The 22505-nt window shown below is 38.4% G+C and overlaps 1 protein-coding gene and 1 non-coding gene across 13 annotated transcripts in view; one reads left to right on the top strand and one right to left on the bottom strand.

Moving 5' to 3' along the window:
- LYST (lysosomal trafficking regulator) overlaps positions 1–22505 on the top strand; it is a 229791-nt gene that overhangs the window by 144526 nt on the left and 62760 nt on the right. For all 12 annotated transcript variants that reach the window (XM_008268236.5, XM_002717342.6, XM_008268235.5 and 9 more), the window contains 5 exons: positions 8989–9134; positions 9223–9319; positions 10264–10325; positions 12447–12502; positions 19594–19746. In XM_008268236.5, coding sequence (XP_008266458.4) covers positions 8989–9134; positions 9223–9319; positions 10264–10325; positions 12447–12502; positions 19594–19746 — 514 coding nt within the window. The remainder of the gene's footprint in view (positions 1–8988; positions 9135–9222; positions 9320–10263; positions 10326–12446; positions 12503–19593; positions 19747–22505) is intronic.
- On the bottom strand, positions 13709–13882 carry LOC127483634 (small nucleolar RNA SNORA81). The gene has a single exon (XR_007910072.3). It is a non-coding gene; the product is annotated as a small nucleolar RNA SNORA81 (small nucleolar RNA).

The following is a 22505-nucleotide window of genomic DNA, read 5'->3' as shown; positions in this document are numbered from 1 at the left end:
GTTGCTGCCATCTGGGAAGTGAACCAGTGAGTGGAAGGTCTCTCTTTCTCTGTGTCTCCCTCTTTCTGTAGTTCTTTCAAATAAATAAATCTTTTAGAAAATAGGAAATATTCAGTATTTTTAAATGTTAGTTCAGTTTTTAAAAATATTTTATATTTTATTTGAAAGCAGAGAGAGAGAGAGAGATCTTCTTTCTGCCGATTCACTTCCCAAGTGCCCACAATAGCCAGTGCTGGGCCAGTCTAAATCCAGAAACTTGGAAGTCATTCCAGGTCTCCCATGTGGGTGGCAAGAACACAAGTAATCTTTTACAGTTTTTATAAACAGTAATTGTACATATTTATATAATTCACTGTGATGTTTGAATACATGTACAATGTGTACTGATCAAAACAGGGTAATCAACATTTTCCCTGTGATATTTATGTTTGGATGCTTGAAGCTTCTCTCTTCTATTTGTTCGTATAGTTTATACTAGGTTGTTACGAATTATAGTCTCCCCACTATGCTTTTAACACTAAGAACTTATTTCTTTGATCTGACTCTGATTTGGTACCCATTAACCAAACTCCCTTTATCCCCAACTTTTTTTTTTTTTTTTTTTTTTTTTGACAGGCAGAGAGGACAGTGAGAGAGAGAGACAGAGAGAAAGGTCTTCCTTTGCCGTTGGTTCACCCTCCAATGGCCGCAGCGGCTGGTGCGCTGCGGCCGGTGCACCGCACTGATCCGATGGCAGGAGCCAGGTACTTATCCTGGTCTCCCGTGGGGTGCAGGGCCCAAGTACTTGGGCCATCCTCCACTGCACTCTCTGGCCACAGCAGAGAGCTGGCCTGGACTATCCCCAACTTCTAATAACCACTATTCTGTGCTCAGATGGAGGGTTTCTTTGGTTCCCATATATTAGAGAGCAGTATTTGTGTTTCTGTGTCTGCCTTATTTCATTTAACGTGATGTCTACACATTTTGCCGCAAATAACGGAATTTCATTTTTTGTGGCTGAATAATGTTCCATTGTGTATATATACCACATTCTCTCTACATATTTTATCTGATGATGGACAACACCTTCACTGATTCCATACCTTGGCTATTGGTGGAGAAGGTATCTCTTTGATAACGATAATTTAATGTCTTCGATACAATAATTTCATGTCTTCTGGATATATACCTGGTAGTGGAATTACTGGATCATACAGCAGTTCTGTTTGTACTTTTCAAAGAAATCTCCATACTGTTTTCTGCAGTGGCGGTAGTAATTTACATTCTTACCAACAAAATGTAAGAGTTCCACTTACTCTATATCTTTGCCACCATGTGTTACCTTTCTTTTTACTAATAGCCACCCTAAGGGGCTGGGGGGTGTGGGGGTGGATATCTCATTGTGGTTTGCATTTCCTTGATGGCTAGGGATATTGATCTTTTTTTTTTCATGTATTTATTGGTCATTTTCAATGCTTCTTTTGAGAATTATCAAGTTATCTGCCTGTTTCTTAACTGGATTGGCTGTTTTGTTACTGTTGAGTTTTCTGACTTACTGACATATTTTGGATATTAATTCTTTCCTGGATAAGTAGTTTGCAAATATTTTCTTCTGTTAGATGACTCTTCATTCTATTGGTTGTTTCATTTACTGTACAGAAACTTCTGATTTTAATTTAACCTCATTTGTCTAGTTTTGCTTTTGTTGCCTGTGTTTTTGGGATCTTATCTTAAAAAAAAAAGTCATTGCCTATACCAACTTCTTGAAGTGTTTCTCCTATGTTTTCTTCTAACAATTTCATAGTTTCAAGTCTTTGATCCATCTTGAGTTAATTTTTGTATTTGATGAGATATAGGGATATAATTTTATTCTTCTACACATGTATATCCAGTTTTGCCATTGTGTTGTGTCTTTGGTTTTGCTGTCAGACTAATGCTGACCTTATAAAAAGAGTTTAGCAGAGTTATATTCTTTCAACATTTTGGACTATTTTGAGAATTACTGGAGTTAGTTCCTCTTTAAATGTTTTATACAGCCATCAGTTCATGGACTTTGATAGAAGACTTTAATTATTGCTTTTGGTCTCTGTGCTTCTTTACAACTTTTCTTCAATTTTCTATATTTTCTTGATTTAATCTTAGTTGATTATATATATCTAGGAATTTATCCATTGTTCCTAGTTTTGTAATTTGTAGTAGTTTCATATAAGTGTTTCTATTACTGTTGTGTCAGTTGTAATGTCTGTTGCTCATCTCTAATTTTATTTCAAGTTTTTCTTTTTAGTTTCAACTTCATTTATTTCTGCTCATTTATTATTTCTTGCCTCCTACTAATTTTGAGTTTAGTTTGTTCTTTCTTTTCTAAGTCCTTGAAATGCATTATAAGATTGTTTATTTGAAATCTTTTGATTTTTTAAATGTATTCACTTATTACTATAAATTTCCCCCTTTTTTCATTTACTATTTTATTATTTTTGAGATAACACATTTTAAATTTATATTATAGTCAGTGACTTAATGCTTCACTAAATAAGGAGTTCAACAAATAAAAAATTAAAACATAGTTCAGCAGGAATATAGGCAAGGGCTATGAACAATAATAATCAAATGAAAAGATGTTTAGCTTCCCTCAAAGTAAATTTTAAAACAGTCACTGATCATTAAAACTGCATAGTGTGGTATAGTAGCTAATTCTTAACAATTTGACAAAGATTTAAAACAAAGTTTGAGAAAACACTATATTCGCAAGAAAACTGATATATACAGGCATTTCTTTCTTTTTTTGATTTCTTATTTTAATTTTACCTCCCACATATAAGGGAGAATGTGCAGAATTTATCTTTCTTTGTCAGTTACTTCCCTCAATGTGATATCCTCCAGTTGTAACCATTTTGATACAAATGATAGACTTTCACTCTTTTTTGTAACTGATAATATTTCATTATGTATATATAAATATATATATGTGTGTATATATATATAATATTTTCTTTACCCATTCATCTGATGATAGACACTATGGTTGATTCCATATTTTGGCTATTGTTACCAGTGCTGCTATAAAGATAGCTGCTAAAACACATGGTACAGGTATCTCTTTGAAAGAATGTGCTCATGTCTTTTGGGTATAAATCCAATAGTAGGATTACTGGATCAAATGCTACATCTGTTTTTAGGGATTTTTGTTTTGTTTTGCTTTTAGAAATCTCCATACTGTTTTCCACAGTGGCTGCACCAATTTACATTCCCATCAACTGTGTCTAAGTGTTTTCGTTTCTCTACATCCTCACCATTTATTGCTCTGAGGTGATAGAACAAAGATTTATAGATACATGGAAATTAAACAACATGATACTGGACCATTAATGGGACATTGAAGAAAGTTTTTAAAAAAAAAAAACCTACCAAGATTAAATCAAGAAGATATAGAAAATTTAAACAGACCTGTAACAAGCAATACAATTGAAGCAGTAATTAAGTCTCCCATCAAGGAGACAGGCCCTGATGGTTTTACTACTGAATTCTACAAAATGTGTAAAGAGGAACTAACTCCAATACTTTTCAAAATACTGAAGTGGATGGAACTCTGTCAGACTCTTTTTCACAAGGCCGGCACTCTGATACCAAAACCAAACAGACAGGGCCAACACTGTGGCACAGTGGGTTAAAGCCCCAGCCTGCAGCGCCAGCATCCCATAAGGACACCAGTTTGAGCCCTGGCCACTCCACTTCCAATCTAGCTCTCTGCTGTGGCCTGGGAAAGCAATAGAAGGTGGCCCAAGTGGTTGGGCCCCTGCACCAGTGTGGGAGACTCAGAGGAACTCCTGGCTCCTGGCTTCTGATCAGCTCAGCTCCAGTCAGTCATAGCAGCCATTTGAGGAGTGAACCAGTAAATGGAAAACTTCTTTTTCTCTCCGTCTTTCTCTCTCTCTCTGTCTCTACCTCTCTCTGTAACTCTTTCACATAAAAAATAAATCTTAAAAAAAAAAAGAGAGACACAACAAGGAAAGAAAACTACAGACCTATATCTTTGATGACCATAGATGCAAAACTTCTGAACAGAACAATACCAAACCAAATCCAACACTAATTAAAATAAATGTATACATCACAATTAAGTGGGATTTATTGCATAGATGCAAGGGTGGCTCATCACTTGCAAATCAATAAATGTCATAAACTTTCCTCTTAATGCTGCTTTTGCTGTATCCCACAGATTTTGATATACTCTATTTTAAGACATTTAAAAATTTATTCAGTGATCCACTGATCATTCAGGAACATGTTGTTCAATTACCATGTATTTATAAATTTTTGATTGCTCTTCCTATTGTTGATACCTAGTTTTATTCTTTTGTGGTCTGAGAAAATGCATGGTATATTTTCCATTTTTCAAAATTTGCTGATTTTTTACTTATAACCTAATATATGGTTACCCTAGAAAATATTCCATGTGCTAATGAGATAAATGTATATAACGTAGCTGTTGGATAAAATGCTCTATAAATGTCTGTCTGGTCCATTTGCTCTATAGTTTGGTTCAGATCTAATATGCATTGATTTTCTGTCTGGATGATCTGTAGATAACAATGGGTCTTGAAGTCCTCCATTACGTTAGAGTCTATCTCTTTGTTTAGGTCTACTAATATTTGTTCTGTATATTTGGTTGATTTTTGTTGGGTACTTATATATACATTATATATATTTATTATTGTTATATCTTCTTGCTGGATCAATCCTTTTATCAGTATATAATGTCCATCTTTGTCTTTTTTTACAGTTTTTGATTTAGAGTCTGTTTTATGTGCTGTAAGTATAGCTACTCCATCTTTGATTTCCATTTGCATGGGACATCTTTTTCCAGCCCTTCTTTTCCAGTCTGTGTGTATCTTTACCTGTGGAGTGAGTTTCTTATAAGCAGCATATAGGTGGGTCTTGATTTTTTTTTTTAATTCATTAGACCAACCTGTATCTTTTGGGAGATTTAATCCATTTACATTCAAGGTTAATATAGATAAGAGCTAACATCTGTTGTGGCTTCTTTCTTTCTTTCTTTCTTTCTTTCTTTCTTTCTTTCTTTCTTTCTTTCTTTCTTTCTTTCTTTCTTTCTTTTGGCTGCTGATTGTTTTATTTATTTTCTGTTTATTTCTGCCACTCATTACTTATTTTTGTGCTTTGGGACCTTTCTGTTATGATGAGGTTTGGAGTCTCTTTTGTGTATCTGCTGTTAGTAAATTCCTCACTGTTGTGTGTTTTCATGATGGTTGTTATTCTCCTTTGTTTCTAATATAGGACTCCCTGCAGGATTTCTTAGGGCTATTTTTGGTAGCATTGAATACTCTGTTTTTGTTTGGGATATACTATATTTCCCCTTCACTTCTAAAGGAGAGTTTCACTTAATGAAGTATTTTAGATTGGAAAGTTTTTTTTTTCTTTTCAAGATTTTGAATCTATCTTCCCATTCTCTTCTTTCCTGTAGGTTTTCTGCTGAGAAGTCTGCTGTTAGTCTCACAGGTTTTTCTTTGTATGTAATTTCACATTTTTCTCTCACTTTGTTTAGCATTCTTTCCTTGTCCTTAGTTTTTGAAAAAAAGAAAAAACATTAATTTATTTATTTGAAAGTCAGAGTTAGAGAGAGAGAGAGAGACAGATGGAGAGAGAAAGATCTTCCATCTTATTAGTTCACTCCCCAAATGGCTGCAACAGCCAGGGCTGGGCCAGACCAAAGCCAGGAGCTAGGAGCTTCTTCCAGGGTCTCTCATGTGGGTAGCAAGAGTCCAGGCATTTGGACCATCGTCCACTGCTTTTCCCAGGCCATCAGCAGGATGCTGGCTCTGAAGTGGAAAAATTGGGACACCAACCTGTGCCCATATGGGATGCTGGAGTTGCAGGCAGTGGCTTTACCTGCTACGCCACAACATTTGCCCCTGTCCTTAACTTTTTACCTACAGCACTGGCCCCTGTCCTTAACTTTTGATGATTTGACTGTATTATGCCTTGCAGAATGTCTTTTTTGGTTGAGTCTGGTTGTGGTCCTTTGAATTTGCTGTGTCCAAATGTCCTTATCGCTTTCAAGACTTGTATAATTATATAGTAATTATAATTATATTTGAAAGAGTTACAGAGAGAGAAAGCGAGATCTTCCAATCTCAATGCCTTTTACCTTCTGTTCTCCTTCTAGTGTCCCTATAGTGTTCACTTAATGGTATCTCATATGTCTCATAGGCTCTCTTCATTCTTTTCCATTATTTTCTGTTTACTTTCCTCTAGGTTATTTCAAAAGTCTTTTCCTGAATATCAGAAATTCCTTTCTTGATCTGTTATATTGTTAAAGCTCTCAATTGTATTTTTTATTTCATTGGTTGAATTTTTCACTTCCAAAATTTCTGATTGATTCTTTTTAATGATTTTTCCTTTTGTTGAATTTCTCATTCATATCTTGCATCATTTTCCTCATTTCTTTATACTGTCTTTCTGTATTCTCTTTCATCTCATTTACTTTCCTCAGGATCATTACTTTGAATTCTTTTTGAGGCATTTCATACATTTCATTCAAATTAGGATATCTTTCTGGAGAACCATTGTGTTCTTTTGGAAGTGTCATCCTTTCTTTTTTCTTCATATTTCCTGTGACCCTACATTGACATCTGCTCTTCTGGTGTAATGGTTCCTTCTTTATTGAGTAGCTTTTATTGGAAAACACTTTTTTGTTCAGATGAAATGTGAGGTTTTAATTGAGTCATTCCTTTGACTTTGGTGAAATATAAACTTTGAGTGATTCCTTAAGCTATAATCAATGTCATCAGTTTCTGAGTGCCACAGTTGTCTAGTCTGCATCAGTTCATGGAGGTAGTATTATTCCTTTCAGGTACAGGTGGCCTTCCAAAGGTATGTGTCTTCAGGCCCCAGAGAGTTGGGTGTCAGTCACACTAGGGTTTGTGATGGCAGTAAACATGTTCCTGGTACTGTGGGCCTAGGAGAGGGCTGTCCCCTTGTCCAACCAGGCAAGTCTGAGTGATGTTAGGGCTTGTGGCACCAATAGCTGTGGCCCTGAAACTGTGTGATGTAGATGGGGCCTTCTCCAGTCCCTCTCTGTGGGAGTGGATGATCTTAACACTGCAGGATGGGAAGGGGACCTTGCCGAGGTCCATGGGATGAATATAGGTTATGCTGGTGATTGTGTACTGGCAGGCATGAATCTGGAGCAACGGAAGGCAGGTGGAGTCTTCACCAGTTCCACAGGATGGGTTCGGTGATAATATACTACTTATAGTCCTAGAGCCACAGGGCAGGAAGGGTACCTTGTACAGATCCCAAAGGAAAGGTGTAGGTTATGCAAGCAATTTTGTGTTGGTAGCCATGGGCCAGAGCAGTGAAAGCCTTCTCAAGGTCCCACAGAGCAAGTATAAGTGTTCCTGGAACTTGTAGACCCAACAGTGAAAGTGTCAGAGCCGCAGGGTATAGTGGAGATCTTACCCAGGTCTTAAGTGTCATGTGCAGGTTATGCAAGCAATTGTGCAGTGTCAGGCTTGGATCTGGAGCAGCAGAATGCGGATATAGTCCTCCCGGGGAACTCAAGTACTTGAACTATCTTTGCTGCTCCTCAGGGTCCACGTCAGCAGAAAACTGGATCTGAAACTAAACCTGGACTCAAACTCAGGGGCTCTGATATGGGATGTGGGCATACAGAGCAACATCTTAACTGCTGTGCCAAACTCTTGTCCCTAATTTTATTTTTTTAAAGATTGATTTATTTATTTGAAAGTCAGAGAGAGAGAAAGAAAGGTCTTCCATTCTCTGGTTCACTTGCCAAATGGCCACAATGGCTGGAGCTGGGCTGATCTGAAACTAGGAGCTTATTCTAGGTCTCCCACGTAGGTACAAGGGCCCAAAGACTTGGGCCATCTTCTGCTGCTATCCCAGGCCATATCAGAGAGCTGGGTCAGAAATGGAGCAGCCAAGACTTGAACCAGTGCCTGTTTGGGATGCCAGCACTGCAGGCAGCAGCTTTACCCACTACAGTACAGTGCTGGTCCCCCTTAATTTGATTTTTTAAAATCATTAGATGCTGTGATTTTATGTTTAAAAAATTAGACGGAAGTGCTAATATCCACAGCAGATTATCAGATTTAAATAATAGCTGTCCTCAGGATTTTGGTGTTATTTTACATTTTGACAATATATATCAGAAATACTACAAATACTAGGTTTCTATCACTAGTTATCCTGTTTAGTGATTCTATCCCAAAGAAAATATTCAAAATAAAGTTTTCCATCTCTGCACTATTTATGCTAGTGAATTGGAAACAATTAAAATGAATAAAAATAATGTGGTTTAATATATTCATTCGTTGAATAGGCAGCCATTTAAAATGATGATAATAAAGATAATACTATATTCAGTGAAGGAAGGCAGAGTATAGAAGTATGTATATTTTTGTGTAATACATATGTAATGATTATAACTGCATGTTTTAAATTCACAGTTATAATATTAGTAATATTAAGGGTGCTTTTTCTCATCTCTTTATAAAAATGTATTTAATATAGTTTTACTATTTGATCTAAAATACAAGCTCATTTTAAAACCTTTTTACAAAGGGATCTATATCACATAAAAAAACTAATCTGTTATATTAGAATAAAAAACAGTTTGGAAAAAAATGTTTAGCTAACCGTGTTAATTCCAGTTTGTTATTAGTGTATTTCCAAAATATTCATGGCAGTTGTGACATACTATATTAAATTTTAAGATGGTGGGGTAAACTGGAAGCAAAGCTTGCCTCCAGGAGGGGAACTTGGGGATTGAGATTCAGAAACAGAAAGAACCTTATTTTTCCATGTTACTCTCTTAAACTGTATATATGCATTCCCTGGTCTAAATACAGAAAAGTTGGTTTTTTAAATTTGAATAGATTCCATGTAGTTTATTTATTAAATCTCTAGAATGATTTTTTTAAATCAGTCCTTGGATGGCCACTTTAAATACCTTTTCATTTTTGCTTGCAGAGCAGTCTGGTATGACCCAATCTACTATCCAGGCTCATGGCAGTTGGATCCAACAGAAGGACCCAATCGAGAGCGGAGACGTTTACAGAGGTGTTACTTAACTATTCCAAATAAGTATCTCCTTAGGGATAGACAAAAGTCAGAAGGTAATAGTGTCTTCTTTACTCATTATAAAAATTGAGCAAATAGCTGTGGTCACGAGATAATAATAATGGACACTTTTTTCTTCAATAGATGTGCTCAAACCACCACTCTCTTATCTATTTGAAGACAAAACGCATTCTTCTTTCTCATCTACTGTCAAAGACAAAGCTGCAAGTGAATCTATAAGGTAAATTTGAATCTACAGACCTTTACTCTTTTGTGAATACAATAGCTGATTGTAGTAATGATGTACTGTTTATGTTAGGCAGTGCTGTGGTTTTAAGAAAAGTCATAAACAGGAAAGGCTTAAGAGAGAACAAGATTGAATGACCAAAATCCAAAAGGAAATGATATTTCTGATAGTATGGCTTCATTGGACTTCAGTCATCATACTTGGCACTTACTAGCATACATATGTTTTTATAGTTGATTTTTTAAGCAGCACTACAAAGTAAACAGAGATGCTGGTGGTATCATCACAAGGCAATATAGTATAGTGAATAGAAGTTCAAATTGTTTCCTCCTCTTACTAGTATCATCTCTTGAGCAAGTTCCTTAGCCTTTCTGACTCAGTTTCCTCACCTGTTAAATGAAGAAAATAATAATACCCAAAGTATCACAGCAGTATTGAGTAGTAATATGTTAATTATTGATAATGTTATCACTACTGTTGTGGTTGTTAAGATTTGTGCCTTATCTAAAGAGCAGAGGAACTGACTCTAAATCCCCTGTTTTTCCTAGAATACTAGACTGTGTGTGTGTGTGAAGTATCAGTGGCATAAAATAGTGTTCACTTACATACTGGAAAATATAAGATATTAAAGTCTCTTTTAAAGATTTATTTATTTATTTGAAAGTCAGAGTTACACCAAAGTCTCTTTTAAATAACTGCGTCTTTGTATTTTACATACAGATTATAGGGATTATTGGCCTTTTCTAAAAGTTTCTTATCTTCTTTCCTCCATACTAGAAAGTTTAAAAATGATATAATATTGTCACGTGAGTTTTGGCATCTTATGCTATTGAAACTGTAGTCTGCTTTTCTGAAATCATTCACTGGATAAAATAAAGCTTCTATCTCTAAAATTGATAAAAATATTTAATCATAGTAATTTTAAATATTTTTGACAGAGTAAATCGAAGATGTATCAGTGTTGCGCCATCTAGAGAGACAGCTGGTGAATTGTTATTAGGTAAGTCAGACTTTGAAGAATTTTACACATTCACAGTGCCATACTTTAGGTAATTTTAAGTGTTTTGACACTTTGCTATTAAATCACATAAACTTCTTCTAGTATGAGATAGGCCATCTTATTTTTTTTTAAAGATTTATTGATTTATTTCAAAGAGTTACAAAGAGAGGAGAGAGAGAGAGGGTACTGCTGTCAGGCATATGACTCATGGACAATTAATATCCCTGTTTTCTGAAATACACATAAATAGCATTTTAATTTTTACCAAGTTTTCTTTATGAGTGTATATTTTTATATTTGCCAGGTTAGGTTTTAAAGTGAAATTAATTGCTGTACTTACTTGCTTACTATTTTAACAGATATACCTATGCATAAGAAACCTGTACACCTTGAGATTTTTCATAATTTATATTTCTTATTGTGCTTCTGAGAGAAAGGCTAAGATTGTCAATCCATGGTTTCCTGTATAGATAGTTGTATTTGGTGCGAAGTTTTTTCCTCAATATATGAAGGAATGAATTTTATACGAAGTGGTCTCTAATCCGTTAAAAAGCCAAATTACAGGCCATAGGCCAGTATTCTCAAAGTGGTTTCTGAACCAGCAGTATCAGTATCACATGGAAATTTCTTCAAAATGCACATATTTGGTCTCCAGCCCAGAATGTATTTGAAACTATGTGGTATTTGAAGTCTCTATTTTGATGAGTCCTCCTGTGATTCAGATGCACCCTCAAACTTAAGAATCACTGCCATAGGATAAAGTTACAGCCTCCAAGGTACAACACATGGAGATTCAAATTTGTTGGCAAAGTCCAACAAGATGGAGATACTGCCCTTCTTGGTCCACCCAGCACTCAACTACATGTGACCAGCATGTAGGTGGCATAGTCCTGGAGAAATTCTTAACATTTTGAAACGTGACATGGGAAATGTGTTAGCAGCAGACAATTTAGGATGCTGTTTTTTAATTTTTTTTTAAAGGGGATCTATTTTTAGGGCCAATTCTCTCAGTTGAGTTTCTCAATCAGTAAAATAATTAAGGATCCCTCTTTACTAGGAAATTTTGTCTATCACTTAACTTCAGTTGGGATAGACAAAAATAAAGCAAATCATAATATAAAGATAATAATAAAAATAGCTAACATTTGTTTAGTTCTGAATCAGGCACTATTTTTCATATATTCTAATTTCCACAGTTATTCTGAATACATTCCTGTCTTCTTTCTTTTCTTTCCCTTTTTTTTTTAAATAAGGAAACTAAGATACAGAGAGCTTAAGAAACTTGCCTAAGCTCTCATATATACTATTTTTAAATAATTGTTTTTTAAAAGATTTATTTATTTATTTTTGAAAGAGAGACAGAGAGAGAATCTTCCATTCACTAATTAACTCCCCAAATGCCCCCAGTGGCTAGAGCTAGACCAGGGCAGAGCAAGGACCCAGGAACTGATCCAGGTCTCCCACATGGGTGGCAGGGGTCCAAGTACTTGGGCCATCTTCTGCTGTTTTCCCAGATGCATTAGCCAGGAGCTGGATCAAAAGCAGAGCAGCTGGTACTCTAACCAAGTGCTGTGATATGTGAAGCCAGTATTGCAAGTGGCAACTTAACCCACTGTTCCACAACACCAGTTTAGATATTTATTAAGTTCAAGGAACTGTTTATTAGGTGTTGTGATTCAAATTCAGGCCACAAAACTCCAGAGGTCAAGCTTATAGCCATGTAAGGTAATAGTGCACAAAACTTTTTTCTTTTTTTAAGATTTATTTTATTTGTTTGAAAGGCAGAGTTACAGGGAGAGAAAGAGGGAGAGAGAGAGACAAAGACAGAGAGACATATTCCATCTGTTGGTCTACTCCTCAAATGGCTGCAGTGCCTGGGTATGGGCCAGGAGCCAGGACCTTCTTTCAGGTCTCCCACAGGGTGCAAGGTCCCAAACACTTGGGCCATCTTCTGCTGCTTTCCTAGATGCATCAGCAGGGAGCTGGATCAGTAGTAGAGCAACCAGGACGTGAACTGATAACCACATGGGACACCGGTGCCACAGGCAGCAGCCCAAGCTGTTACATCACAGTACCGGCTCCACACATAATTTTTAAAACTCTATCCAATTATTTTTTCAGGTAAATGTGGAATGTATTTTGTGGAAGATAATGCTTCTGATACAGTTGAAAGTTCGGTGAGTAGAGGCTTAAGTTTGCACTTATATAAATCCTAGATAAATTCCAAAAATGTATTAATTCGGTATAATGAGAGAGCTAGTGGAACTATTAGATAGTTCAGCTGTTATCACTCTATGTATAGATTTTTCTAAATTCCATTTTTTAAAAATAATTTTAAAAATTAGTTTGTACCATCTCCTCTGACTTACAACCTGAGTTCTATTTGCAGTTAATATTAGGAGTCAAGTTCTAAAGTACATCTTATTTCAGTTACTCGCCATTCTTTCTCATCACTGTCTTCAGTCGCAATGAGTAACAACCCCCTACTATTCTCGGTTCATTGTCAATTATCTTTGCCTTCAAAGGGGGAGGGAGATTTTATTTAATTGAATAACAAATCATTATGATAGCCACATAACAATAAAAATAATTTTTATTCTTTGGAAATACTGACATGAGTTGAAAAATAACAAAAATGCTCTTAACTTGTGTTTTTCATACACTAAAACTTTTTATCCATTTGAATTACCTTGTATGCCATTCAAAAAAATTTTTGAGATCTCTATAATAGAAGAAATAAGACATATTGTTTCAGAAAATTCCTAAAGCCTTTAATAAAATGACATGTTATTAAAGACAAATATATATTTGATTTTAAAGAAATTAATGTGAAAACAATAAATTTGATAAAACAAGTGATATGAAAATATTTATTACAGCCAAAATACTTGAGTATACATTCTTTTCTGATTTATCTACCAATTATCACAGCATTTGTCCCAGCTAGTAAAAGTATGGTTATTATTCTTTTACTTTTTATAAGATTTATTTATTTATTTGAAAGTCAGAGTTACACAGAGAGAGAAGGAGAGGCAGGGAGAGGTCTTCTATTCGCTGGTACACTCCTCAGATAGTCACAACGGCCGGAGCTGCGCTGATCCGAAGCCAGGAGCCAGGAGCTTCTTGCGGGTCTCACACATAGATGCAGGGGCCCAAGTGGGCCATCTTCCACTGCTTTCCCAGGCCATTAGCAGAGAGCTGGATCAACAGTGGAACAGCTGGATCTTGAACCAGGGGCTTTACCCACTATGCCACAGAGCCGGCCCCAGTTATTATTCTTTTTCAATATATATCTTCTTATCAGCAAAGAATTTAATAGTTGGTATATAAAACAACATTTTATGTAACCAAAAAGACATTTTCCTCTTTCTCTTTTTTTTTCTACATATGGCACCAAATTTTAAGACAAAGGACATTGCACATTAAGAAAGAGGTCCACCCAGTCTTTGCAGTTTGGTGCAATCACTCTTCTTTGTGTGCTATCTTAGCATTATTAAAAAAATACAAGGCCTGGGCCTAGTTTCTGAAGGCTACTTTCTTCCTTTATACTTTAATGATGTTATCTCTCCTTTTATAACATTTACTGTCCTATACTTTATATGTTCCTGTAAATATCTCATTCCCCTTTTTGTCTTATAATGATTTATTTAATCAAAGCACATAATGAGTACCAGCAAATATGGCTGCCCTCCAGCAAGCTCATGGAAAAGTGGAATTAAAAGTATAGTTTATTTTGGTTTGTTGCAAAAAATTTTTTCCAGAATACATAGAAAATGCACATTATGAAAAAAGCTGCATGGAGCCCGGCGCCGCAGCTCAATAGGCTAATGCTCCGCCTGCAACGCCGGCACCCCAGGTTCTAGTCCCGGTGGGGGCGCCGGATCCTGTCCCAGTTGCCCCTCGTCCAGGCCAGCTCTCTGCTGTGGCCCGGGAGTGCAGTGGAGGATGGCCCAAGTCCTTGAGCCCTGCACCGGCATGGGAGACCAGGAGAAGCACCTGGCTCCCGGCTTCAGATCAGCGCGGTTTGCTGGCCGCAGCAGCCATTGGAGGGTGAACCAATGGTAAAGGAAGACCTTTCTCCCTGTCTCTCTCTCTTTCTCACTGTCCACTCTGCCTGTCAAAATAAATAAATAAAATTAAATTAAAAAAAGAAAAAAAGCTGCATGGACTTCAAATTTTTCAACAAAATAGTTTCATAACACTTTTTAAGGATGTATTTATTCGAAATGCAGAATTAGAGAGAGAAAGAGATCTTATACCTTCTGGTTTACTCCCCAAATAGCTGCAATGACTCCCCAAATAGCTGAAACTGGGAGCTGAGACCCAGGAACTCCCACATGGTCCAGGTCTCCCACATGGGTTTCAGGGGCCCAAGTATTTGGGCCATCTTAAACTGCTTTCTCAGGCACATTATCAAGGAGCTGGAATGTTAGTGGACCAACAGGGACTTAAATAGGTGCTCATATGGGATACCAGCATTGCAAGCCTCAGTTTAACCCATTCTGCCACAACTCCAGACCCTCATAATTTTTTTTTAAGATTTATTTTATATATTTGAAAGGCAGAGTTACAGAGAGAAGGGCGGGGAGAGATAGAGAGAGAGACATCTTCCATTTGCTGTAACGGCCAAGGCTGGGCCAAACCCAAGCCAGGAGCCAGTTTCTTCTGGATCTCCCATGTGGGTGGCTGGGGCCCAAACATTTGGGCCATCTGCTGCTGCTTTCCCAAGCACATTAGCACGGAGCTGAATTGGAAGTGGGAACAGCCGGGACTCAAACTGGTGCCCAAATGGGATACTGTGTCTCAGTTGGCAGCTTAACCTGTTACACCCCAGCACCAGTCCCTCCCTCATACTTTTAATTCCATGTTCTGGCAATTTTTTTTCCTGTCTGCTTCATAGAGAGACAGACAGACCAACAAAGAGCTCCCATCTGTTGGTTCACTCTCAAAGGCCCACAGAAATTGGGGCTGGGATGGACAGAAGCCAGGAGCCAGGTCGCAGGAACCTGTGGCACTGGCATCGCACATAGGTGCCAGTTCATATCCTGGCTCCTCCACTTCCAAGCCAGCTCCCTGACGATAGCCCTGGAAATGCAGCAGAAGACAGCCCAAGTGTTTTGTCCCCTGTCACCCATGTGGGAGACCCAGATGAGGCTCCTGACTTCTGCCTGGCCCAGTCCTGGCTTTTGTGGCCATTTGGGGAGTGGACTGGTGGATGGAAGAGCTCTGTTTCTTTCTCCTCCCCCTGCCTCCATTGACTCTGCCTTTCAAATAAATAAATAAATATTTTTTTCCAAAAAAGTAAGTTAATGCAATTTTCAGATGGAACTATTGGAGAAAAAAACACTAAGATACAGTTTATTCTAACTTTTTAAATTTTGGTGGAAACTTTTTCATGATTTCTCTGTCAAAAGCATTAAGTAACATAATTCATATGTTCACTTGCAACTTACAAATGATTTAGACTCATTTTTTTCAGATTTTTCAGATTTTGGTCTGTGAGCATACATTCAGTGGAGTTTTATCTGCAAAGGTGCTGTATTTATTGCAGGAATTTTCCTCTAGAGAATCTGCATTCACCTTTGCTGGATGACTTGGGAACTGTGCTTCTTATACAGATAATTTAATCTTTCAGCCTAAATCCATTTGAAGGCAGGGACTGTTACGAATTCTCTAAGAGAAGCCTTTTTCTATTTTCCACTCAGATATCAGGCCAACAAAGGCAAGCTACCTGGTTATTCCTCCTTCAGTGATAGGCATATCTGTTTATCTAATCTTTCACTGGGAACTTGTCACTTGGTGGGTTTTAGCTTTCTGAAAGAATCTCAATACCTTGATCCAGGGAATTGAAGGCATGCATCTTCCTCCTCAAACGATTGTTAACTTCAGTCACTTCATTTCTAAAACTCGAGTTTGTGCATACATGCATTCACATGCAGACACATAGCCAGTGAACCAAAGTATCACTTCCTCCTCTCTGTTATTTTTCAAATTTCTTTTACTTTTTCCTTTTTTAAAAAAAGTTTTATTTTTTATTTACTTGAAAGGCAGAGTTAGAGAGAGAGAGAGAGACAGAGAGAGAGAGAGATAGAATGTCTTCCATCTGTTGGTTCACTCCCCAAATGGCTGCACAACCAGGGCTGGGCCAGTTTGACCAGGAGCCCGGAGTTTCTTCCAGGCCTCCCACGTGGGCTCAGGGGCCCAAGGAGTTGGACCATCTTCCGCTGCTTTCCCAGGCACATTAGCAAGGAGCTGGATCAGAAGTGGAGCAACCATGTCTCAAACCTGCACCCAAATGGGATGCCAGTGTTGCAGGGGGTAGATTAACCCATTAAACCACAAGACCAGCCTCCTTACTTTTACTTTTTTAGTGCTGGAAATTTAATTTCCCTATTTCATGCAAGTGAGCTATGCAGTTAAAAGTTAAAAGAAAGCAAACCTTTCTCTCTCTCTAACTCTGCCTCTGCCTCTCTGTAATGCTGCCTTTCAAATAAACAAACAAACAAATCTTAGTGTTTTTGTTTGTTCTACTTAATACTTTTGGTTGAATACTGTAATCAATACACAATTATTCTTAAGTGCTGAAACTTAACTGAAAAGTGATCGCTGTTAAATACAAGAGTGGGAATAAGAGAGGGAAGAGATGTGCAATTTGGGACATGCTCAAGCTGACTTACCTCAAACGGTAGAGTTAGAAACATATCAGGGGATTCCAATTCAATCCCATCAAGGTGGCACGTACCAATGCCATCTCACTAGTCCCAGTGATCAATTTCTGTTCACAATTGATCATAATGATAGGACTAAGAACCAAAGGGATCACATAAAGAAGAATAGTGTCTGCAAATACTAGCTGATAGAATCAAAAAGGGAGAGAACGATCCAACATGGGAAGTGAGATACACAGCAGACCCATAGAATGGCAGATGTCCTAAACAGCACTCTGGCCTCAGAATCAGCCCTTAAGGCATATGGATCCAGCTGAAAAGCCCATGAGAGTATTTCAGGCATGGAAAGCCAAGACACTCTGGGGGGGGAAAAGAAAAAAAAAAACCTAAATGAAAGATCTCTGCGAGTGAGATCCCAGTGGAAAGAACGGGTCATCAAAGAAGGAGGTACCTTTCTCTGAAGGGAGGAGAGAACTTCCACTTTGACTATGGCCTTGTCTAAATATGATCAGAGTCGGTGAACTCAGGGGGCTTCCATAGCCTTGGCAGCTCATGACAAGAGCCTAAGGTGATTACTGACGCCTTAAAGAAGAGTGTCAATTTGTGAAGTCAACAACAGGAGTCACTGTGCACTTACTCCTCATGTAGGATCTCTGTCCTTAGTGTGCTGTACATTGAGATTTAATGCTATAACTAGTACTCAAACAGTATATTTCACTTTATGTTTCTGTGAGGGAGCAAACTGTTGAAATCTTTACTTAATGTATGCTAACCTGATCTTCTGTATATAAAGAGAATTGAAAATGAATCATGATGTGAATGGAAGGGGAGAGGGAGTGGGAAAGGGGAGGGTTGCGGGTGGGAGGGATGTTATGGGGGGGGGGGGAAGCCATTGTAATCCATAAGCTGTACTTTGGAAATTTATATTCATTAAATAAAAGTTAAAAAAAAAGGCAAAGTAAACCTGAAGACTTTACATATTGTGTTATTCCAACTATGTGATATTCTGGAAAAGGCAAAACTATGGAGACAATAAAAAGATCAGTGGTTACCAGCGGTTAGGGATGAAGGGAAGGAGGCATGAGGCATGAACAGGTGAAGCGAAGAGGATTTTGAGAGCAGTAGGATACTGTTATAGTAAACACATATCATTATCATTTGTCAAAACCCATAGGAGGTACTACATAAAGAGTGAATCCTAATGTAAACTGTGCGCTTTAGGTAAGAATAATATATCAGTATTTGTTCACCAATTGTAGTAAATGTTCTGCACCAAATGCAAGATACTAATTATAGGGAGTATATATACAAGGGAGGAGAGGAAAGGGCTTGTCAGGGGAGTAGAAATAGGAACTCTGCACTATAGACTCAATTTTCTGTAAACTTAAAATTGATATTCATAAAGCTTATTAATTTTGTTTTTAAATCTTAAATTTTACCCTGCATTTTGAAATGTTTTATAATGAGAGAGTTTTCAGGTACTCTTTTTTTTTTTTTTTTTTTTTTTTTTTGACAGGCAGAGTGGACAGTGAGAGAGAGAGACAGAGAGAGAAAGGTCTTCCTTTGCCATTGGTTCACCCTCCAATGGCCGCCATGTGCTGCGGCCGGCGCACCGCGCTGATCCGATGGCAGGAGCCAGGAGCCAGGTGCTTTTCCTGGTCTCCCATGGGGTACAGGGCCCAAGCACTTGGCCCATCCTCCACTGCACTCCCTGGCCACAGCAGAGAGCTGGCCTGGAAGAGGGGCAACCGGGACAGAATCCGGCGCCCCGACCGGGACTAGAACCCGGTGTGCCGGTGCCGCTAGGCGGAGGATTAGCCTAGTGGGCCGCGGCGCCGGCCTCAGGTACTCTTATGTGCTATTCTTCCATGAAAGATTTTTTCTTTCATCATGATATTTGTTAAAAACCTTAAGTTTTTTTCCATTTCCTTCTTTGTTAATATATTTCTTTTTCATTTTTTAATATAATGAGAACAGATTTCATGTATTTCATAGGTACAGTTCTAAGAGGATAACCGTACTTCCCTCCTTCCTCCTCTCTCTCATCCAACTCCTTTTCTTTTCATTAATCTTTGCAAAGAATAATTTTAATTTACTTTATAATCATAGGTTTGATTCACCAAAAACCTAAAATTGAAATAATTATTTAGTGGTGGGTATTGTGGTACTGTGGGTCAAACTGCTGCTGGGGATGCACACATCTGGTATAAGAGTGCCTGTTTTCCCAGCTACACTGAGCTGCCAATACAGCTCTCCTGCCAATGCACCCGGGAGGCAGCAGATGATGGGCAAAGTGCTTGGGTTCCTGCCACCCATGCGGGAGACTTGGATGGAGTTCCTGGCTCCTGGCTTCAGCCTGCCCAGCCCTAGCTATTAGGGGCATTTGGAAAGCAAACCAGCGGATGGAAGCTATCTCTTCCTCCTTCCCTCCCTTCCTCTCTCTCTTTTTCCCTCCTTGTCTCTCCCTCTCTCTGTCACTCTGCTTTTCAAGTAAATAAATAAAACTTTATATATATATAACTAAAAATCATATGCCATAAATATATAATTATCTATATTTCATGTAAAATAAATATCTTCGTCTATTTCCTTTGTCTCAGAGCCTTCAGGGAGAGTTGGAACCAGCATCATTTTCCTGGACATATGAAGAGATTAAAGAAGTTCACAAGCGTTGGTGGCAGTTGAGAGATAATGCTGTAGAAATCTTTTTAACAAATGGCAGAACACTCCTGTTAGCATTTGATAACACCAAGGTAAATTCATCTTTATTAATAGATGTTTACTGTTTAAGTGAGAATGGGACCAGTAAAACTATAATCTATGTTAATTGTGTGAAGGTTTAAGTTATTTAAACTTTAATTCACTGTTTCCAAAGTCAAATAAGGAGGTAAATCCTTTGTTCTGTGCAGATTGCTTTTGACCTCCAAGATTGTGTTGAATTCTAATTCCTCAAAATGAAAGGTGTCGTTTAAACTTGCTCACTCCTATGGTAGAGTACACCTTTCATCATCCCTCTCTTGACCTCCACATTATGTCAGCTACTATTTGTCTGCTCTCCTTTCTAGAAGACTTCTTGGGAAAATTGTGTTCTTTCCATCCAGTTTTCTCTTGAAATGGTCCAATCAGGCTTCTTCTTACCCATCTTCAGGGCCATCAGTTTCTTCTATGCTGCTAAACCTCATGGTCCTGTTTCCTAGTCTTCATCTTATTTAACCTATCAAATTTGACACATTGATGACTGTCCTCTTAAAAAAATGCCTTCCTCTCTGGGCTCTGGCTTACCTCTTTCTCTTAGTTCTTGTTTTGCTTCACAGGCCATGCCTTCTCGGTCTTTGTGTATTCTCCCTTTGTGCGCCTCAGGGCTTGTTCCTCAGACCTTTTCCGTTCTCATCCAGTCTCATAGCTTTAACTTACCACTGCATTTTTTTTTGTTTACTATTTATTTAATTTTTTAAAGACAATTATTTATTTGAAAGGCAGAGATACAGAGAGGCAGGGGCAGAGAGAGTGAGAGGTCTTCCATACACTGGTTCACTCCCCAAGTGGCCACAATGGCTAGAGCTGCACCAATCTGAAGACAAGAGCCAGAAGCTTCTTCCAGGTCTCCTACGTGGGTACGGGGCCCAAGGACTTGGGCCATCTTCCACTGCTTTCCCAGGCCATAGCAGAGAGCTGGATTGGAAGTGGAGCAGCCAGGACTACGACCAATGCCTGTATGGGATGCCAGCACTACAGACAGCAGCTTCACCCGTTATGTCATAGTACCTGCCCTGCCACTGCATTTTAAGAACTTTCACATTTATTTTACTACCCAAACCTCACTCCTGAAAGCCGTACTCAAAATACTTAACTTTCTACTTAACATCTCCATTTGAAAGTCACTAATTAACATCTCAAACATAGCATGCTGGAGGCTGGCACTGTAACATAAATGTGTTAAGCCTCCGCCTGCGGCACCAGCATCCCTTGTAGTCGCTGGTTCATGTCCCAGCTGCTCCTCTTCCAATCCAGCACTCTGCTAATGACCTGGGAAAACAGTGGTGTGCTTGGGCCCCTGCACCCCCTTATTACCCGGAGCTTATTACCCAGAATAAGCTCCTGGCTCCTGGCTTCAGATCAGCCTAACTCTGACTGTTGTGGCCCTTTGGGGAGTGAACCAGTGGAGGAAAAACCTCTCTCTCTGTCTCTCCCTCTCTCTGTTTTACTGTAAGTCTGCCTCTCAAATAAATAAATCTTTTTTTGTGATTCTTTTTTTTTAACTTTTATTTAATGAATATAAATTTCAAAAGTACAGCTTATGGATTACAATGGCTTCCCCCCCATAACTTCCCTCCCACCCGCAACCCTCCCCTTTCCCTCTCCCTCCCCCTTCCATTCACATCAAGATTCTAAATAAATCTTTTTTAAAAATCCTAAAACCTGAACTTTTCATCTTCCAAAATCTCCTTCTAGTTTTCTGCATCGAAATAAATAACTGCTTCCTGATGGCCAAGCAAATGCCTTGAAATTAACATAGGTGGTTCTTGTTCTCTGATCCCCTACATCTCTATCAGTAAGTCCTTGTTGGCTTTGCCCTCACAGTACATCCAGAATCTGTTTCTACTGTTACTCTCATCATCTAAGCTACCATCATCTCTTGCCTAAATCATTTAATATTTTCCTAAATGACCTCCATATTTCCATGTGTACCTTCCTCAAGAATGTTCTCAACTCAGCAGCTAAGGTATGTTAGATTATATCAATCCTCTGCTCAGGACCTTCTAGTCACTTCCACATCACCCAGTTAAAGCCAGAGTCCTAAGAATAGTTTATTATAAATCCCTGAATATTCTGAGCCCTTGTTACCTTTCTGACCTTATCCCTTTGTCATTCTCTCCCTCACTCTTTATTCCATTCATGGTGACTTTCCTTTCCTTGAATGTGTCAGAGACTGTGATGCTTCACTGTCTGCACTTACTGTCCCCTGGAATGCTTTTTCTCTCAGAATCCAAATTACTCAATCCCTCACTTCTTTCAGATCCTGTGATCAAGTGTCTCCTTATCATAAAACCATATCTGACTATACAAAGCAATGATGCATCTGCCCCTCAACCCCCAAGAATCCCTATCTCTCTTAGTTTGTTCTGTTTTCCTCCATGGAACTTAATAGCATCTGGTATTGTCTGCCTCCCCCCAGTAGAATGTCGAGAGTTTTTTTTTTAAGATTTATTTTTACTTATTTGAAAGGAAGAGTTACAGAGAGTGGTAGGGACAGAGAGTGACAGGTCTTCCATTCACTGGTTCACTTCCCAGATAGCAGCAATGGCCAGAGCTGAGCAAGGCCTAAGCCAGGAACCAGGAACTTTTTCCAGGTCTCCCATGTGGGTGCAGGGTCCCAAGTACCTAGGCCATCTTCCACTGCTTCCCAAGATAATTAGCAGGGAGCTGGATCAGAAGTGGAGCAACCAGGACTTGGACCAGCAACCTATGGGATGCCGGGGCTTAACCTGCTGCACCACAGCGCCGGCCCTGA

Source organism: Oryctolagus cuniculus, chromosome 13 (genome assembly GCF_051225735.1).
Source record: "Oryctolagus cuniculus isolate XC-2025 breed Fujian yellow rabbit chromosome 13, ASM5122573v1, whole genome shotgun sequence".
Taxonomy (NCBI): Eukaryota; Metazoa; Chordata; class Mammalia; order Lagomorpha; family Leporidae; genus Oryctolagus; species Oryctolagus cuniculus.
This window is presented reverse-complemented; position numbering and strand designations above follow the sequence as displayed.